The 4,594-nt window shown below is 42.0% G+C and overlaps 1 protein-coding gene across 1 annotated transcript in view; it reads left to right on the top strand.

Moving 5' to 3' along the window:
* TMTC1 (transmembrane O-mannosyltransferase targeting cadherins 1) overlaps window positions 1–1,455 on the top strand; it is a gene marked incomplete at its 5' end in the record, with an annotated part of 332,295 nt that extends 330,840 nt beyond the window's left edge. Inside the window, one exon of the mRNA XM_045288470.1 lies at window positions 430–1,455. Within this exon, the coding sequence (XP_045144405.1) occupies window positions 430–573 (144 nt within the window). The remainder of the gene's footprint in view (window positions 1–429) is intronic.
* Between the last annotated feature and the right edge of the window lie 3,139 nt (window positions 1,456–4,594).

The raw sequence follows: 4,594 nt of genomic DNA, 5'->3' as shown, positions 1-4,594 counted from the left end.
CTCTCTCTCTCTCTCTCTCTCTCTCTCTCTCTCTCTCTCTCTCTCTCTCTCTCGTCTTTCCTTCCCGCATCAATGAGAGCCTGTAACCATGGCTCTGGGGTAATGCGAAAGAACAGCGCTGACCCCAGGAGGACATTGCCAAGGGAGCGCCTCACTCCTCCTTGCACTCGTAGACTTGCCCATGTTTTCCTGCCGTTTGACTTTGTGGTAGAGCTCTTAGGCTTTGCTTTTTCCCGCTGACTTAGTACTTAAAACAAATGGATTCTTCAGAGGTATGAACAGATAAGGGTAAAATTATACATGCAGGCAGGGTCTCCTCATGAGAACACTAGTGCAATATTGGGCAGATCTGTTTCTTAGACGCCTCATTCTCTGAGGGTACATTCTGATGGATTAAACGGTAATTGTCTTCTCTCTGTTCTCCCACAGGGAAACTATGTGTCTGCACGAGCTTATTATGAGAAAGCCTTACAGCTGGTTCCAGACAGCAAACTGCTGAAGGAAAATCTCGCCAAATTAGATCGCCTAGAAAAACGATTGCAGGAAGTTCGAGACAAGGATCAAACATCATAGCGTTCGGAGCCCGTCTTGTAGGACACTGCTGTTACCTGGAAAAGGAGACGGTGATGGAAGCCTTTCTTTCGCAGCTCCAGGGCGCAAAGGAAGCTTTCTTCTCACCGCTGGCTCTAGGTGGCAGTTTTGGGGACCCCTGCTGGTGCTGAGGGACTGGCCTTTCCATGAAAGGAGACCCAAAAAGCCAGCAAGGAGGCCGGCAAGCAGACCAAGGACACATTTTACAAATTTTCGCTTGGTTCAACGTCCGCTTTTCATTCATACAATTATGTCTCTGCTTTTACTACCTGGAGACCTCAGTCCACCTCTCAGTTTAGTCTTCATGCCTCAGATACAAAAGCTGGGAAGGCTGGGAGGCAGAGTAGACATTTTTTATGGGACCAGGTCATTCCCAGGGGGTACATTCTCTAGGGTACCCCATCCACGAAATTATACCAAGAGGTAACTCATTTAAGCCTCCCGAACCAGAAACGAGTGTCTTTGTAGAGCCTTCTGGAAGATGTGGAGAGAGGGCTATTGTTGAGTTTGTCTACTGTTTCCCTGAGGACATTGCTAGAGCCCTGTTAACGAGTAAACGAACCTCCATGCTGATGCAAGCCTTCCCACTGACTACTATGTCAAAAGGGGATCTTCTAGAAGAACGTGTCCGGACATTGATATCCTTGTCCCTAAGGGAAAAAATCAAGGGGCTTAGTCCTCTAATCCTTTTTGGAAATATTTAAAATTAACTTTATTGTAAGAATTACCAGAGTAGTGGTTTTGCTCTAAGAATTCAAAAGTGCTTTTAATGTCATCAATGTTCCTGCCTCCAGATATATTATTTTGGTGGATTAAAAAAAGATAGTATATTCTACAAGAAAATATTAAAGATATTAACTCCGAGAAATGTCCTACTTTATTATCTTAATGTTAAGATATGAGGTTATTATTTTATTGAAGAATGTATTTAACCACTGAGGAGTCTCTGCAGTCTATCAGAAATGTTCACGGACTCTAGGGGAAAGCGAGCTCTATTTATGCGTCTTCCCTGACCGAAGAAGAGGAATTCTCTACTTAGGAAATGGATGGTTGGAGCACAGAACTCTTGATGCTGTCCTTTTAATTTGAGGAATTTTATGGAAAATGCTCAAAGAATTTAAGGGGAAAATCTAAATTCATTATTAAAATAGACATATATTTCTATTTAAAAGGTAAGGAAGGCAAAGTTGAACTTATAATTGGGGCATTTATTTTTTAGTATTTATTTCTTAACTTATAAAATATTTAATATATACATACGTACATTTTTCTTTGTTTATTTTCTTTGTACAAACTTTCAACATGGTCACATAAGTGTATATCTCCATTACAAAGTAGCTCAGTTTAAAACAGCTCCTCACAAAACTAGTAGTGGTTATTTTCTTGTTGGGTTTAAAGAAATGCCTGGAATATGTTTGGGAAGGGCAGGAACTGGGTGGGACACTTTGGCCCTCCTGGCAATAGGCATAACCACACTGCTGGTCCGAGGGGGGGGGTGGGGGCTATCTTATAAGAGGCCTGAAGACCTATGCATTTCCTGTGTTCTGACCATTGCAGGGTAAAAATCCTTCTTTCACCCAGTGTCAGTAAGGACTGTCTATAAATTCATATATGTTCATTATGAGGAGACTAAAAAAAAAGAAGAGAAATGTCTTTGGGGATGCAAATGCAGAAGATTACGATGTTTGAATGCGCGTGCATGTATTTGTTTCTTTCTTTAGTATATATATCACCTTGATGGGTTCTGCCTGGCATAGCCTTTCCATGTATCCTAAATATCTCATACTTATTTGAGCTATTTTTTTCTCTCTTCCCACCCGCACTCCAAAGCAAATTGCACTCTAATCCTCGAGCCAATAAATGTATTGTCCTGTTTATTGCAACATTATGACTCCCTCCACCCAACTCCAGTGGGAAAACAGGAAACCCTAGGAATACATTGCAGCTGCTCCGGGGAGGAAAGAGCAAGCTGACCGCTTCTATAAGGACTGAAGTATCGGAAGCCCAAAGGGGCAGTTCTCCTCTGTTCTGAGGGTCTGGGGCAGAAGTGGCCCAATGGCAGTGAGTTTTGATGGCTAGGGTTACTCGGAGAGTTCCCCCTGCACACCTTTCCCTGTTGCAGGCCCAGGTCTGCCCCCCTCTTTCCCGGTCCTCTCTAATTCTAGTTCTCGGAGCCTTCAAGACTCCATTGCGGCTTTGATGAATATTTTGACATACAAGCCATGGGAATGGCTTTAGAAGCTCACTGTCGGTGACAGAAATACTCATTTCAGAAGATTTCACAAACCAAGAATAACTGTCAGTGACCTTTTCTTCTTAGCAGTGTCCCAAAACTTGGACCAGGAGCAGATTACCCAACAAGCAGGGTAAGCACAGGCTTACTTGTGCTTATTTAGTAATCATTAAACATTTTCAAATGTGAGATTGTTCACCACAGAGAAACACAAGTAAGGCTGTGCTTAGCTTGCTGAGTACTTGTTGCTTTCAGGGATTGTAAATTGGAAGAGAGGCTTTGACTGTGTAGGAAGGTGCTATGGGCTTGGAAGAGATGCAGATGCCGGCCATACTGAGAAGCCAAAACTTTGATAGGGGACTTTGGGTAAAAGTGAAATTGTTCTACAGATCGGTAAGCCCGTGCTTGCCTCGCTTATTGGAATAGGATTCAAAAAGGGATTGAAAAACCTAAAAACCTTGGCAGCTGTATTTTGAGCCGTGTTAAGACGTATTCAGATGTTTTCGATCTGTTAAAAGATTCTCAGAAAACACCATTCAGTGGTATGAAATAGGTGAACTCAACTACCTTGGAGGAAAAGAAATTTTGTTGTTAGGGGTCCTCCTGACATATATTCATTTGAGTTTGTTTATGTTGAAGCCAGTCATGAAACAAAGGAAATGGCCAACGCTTTAATTCTAACTCCTTATAATACTTTGCTGCCGTTAGTACAAAGCTGAAATTTATACAGGCGGTGCCTGCTTTGATGCAGGTACCTTCCCCATCCCCACGGTTGTGCAAATGCTTTTCTTTAACTGCTTTTCACCCAGATTCTAAATGAGAAGAAAAAAAAAAAAGCAACTACAAAAACTGTAATTGCAGGAAACATCCACAGCAAAGTGTGGCTTCTTGCATCTGCACAGAATATTCCAGGCCCCACTGACTGAAGAACTGCATTCGGCCTGCTGGTTGAGAACAGTGCCCGCACACACAAAAGCTCCCAAACCTAGCGGCTCTTTGCAGAGTCACCTTGGGGAGCTTTAGAAATCCTGATGGCCTGACTCCCCAGGTGATTCTAATCTGCAGCCAAGCAAGGGGACCACTGCGAAGCTGCCAACTTTGATGGCAATTGATGCCGTTGACAAAAGAGTGGCTTTATGATCTTTTGTGAGTTTTGCTTTTAAATCTACACTAAATTGAGCCAAAGAATTATCAAAAGGATGAATGGCACAATTGGTCGGTTGAGGCTTTTGTTCCCAGAATGACACAAAGGTGGCTGGGTGGGTCAGATAGCTGTGCCTTTGTGTCCAGTGGACCCAGGTGGACTCATATAATAGAATCCTCAGTTCTCAGATGGAAAGGAGTTATCTTGCCATTTGCATATACCAGACAAGGTGCTGGTCTATGATCAAGACTTTTCATGACTCACAGAGATGCATATGGCAGCAGGTTTGTGACTCGTATGTATGGATACACACGTCGGCATTTGTTATATTTTTTAAATTGTGTTTGCTACAGTCATTATAAGCAAAAAGCTTTCTCCTTGGATTTGTGGTGGATGTACCTCTTAAACTAATGAATGGCTCTGTAGAATATTATTGAAACATCCAAAGTAAGTGTAGTTATGAGTGTTTTGTTTTTCATTTTTCCCAGTTTCTAAATCACATTAAAAAGGAGCTTCAGAAAGTTCATTTAAAATTTTCATCAGCCCTTAATTCCCTTTTTCTACAAACTTTTTGAAGCTTCCTCCTTTATTTTGATTGTATTTTGTTATTTCCCATATATATATAT

This window comes from Echinops telfairi, unplaced genomic scaffold (genome assembly GCF_000313985.2).
Source record: "Echinops telfairi isolate 266 unplaced genomic scaffold, ASM31398v2 ScPeMD7_21;HRSCAF=78, whole genome shotgun sequence".
Classification (NCBI taxonomy): domain Eukaryota; kingdom Metazoa; phylum Chordata; class Mammalia; order Afrosoricida; family Tenrecidae; genus Echinops; species Echinops telfairi.
Note: the sequence above shows the minus strand (reverse complement) of the source record. Positions and strands in the feature narration are given on the sequence as shown.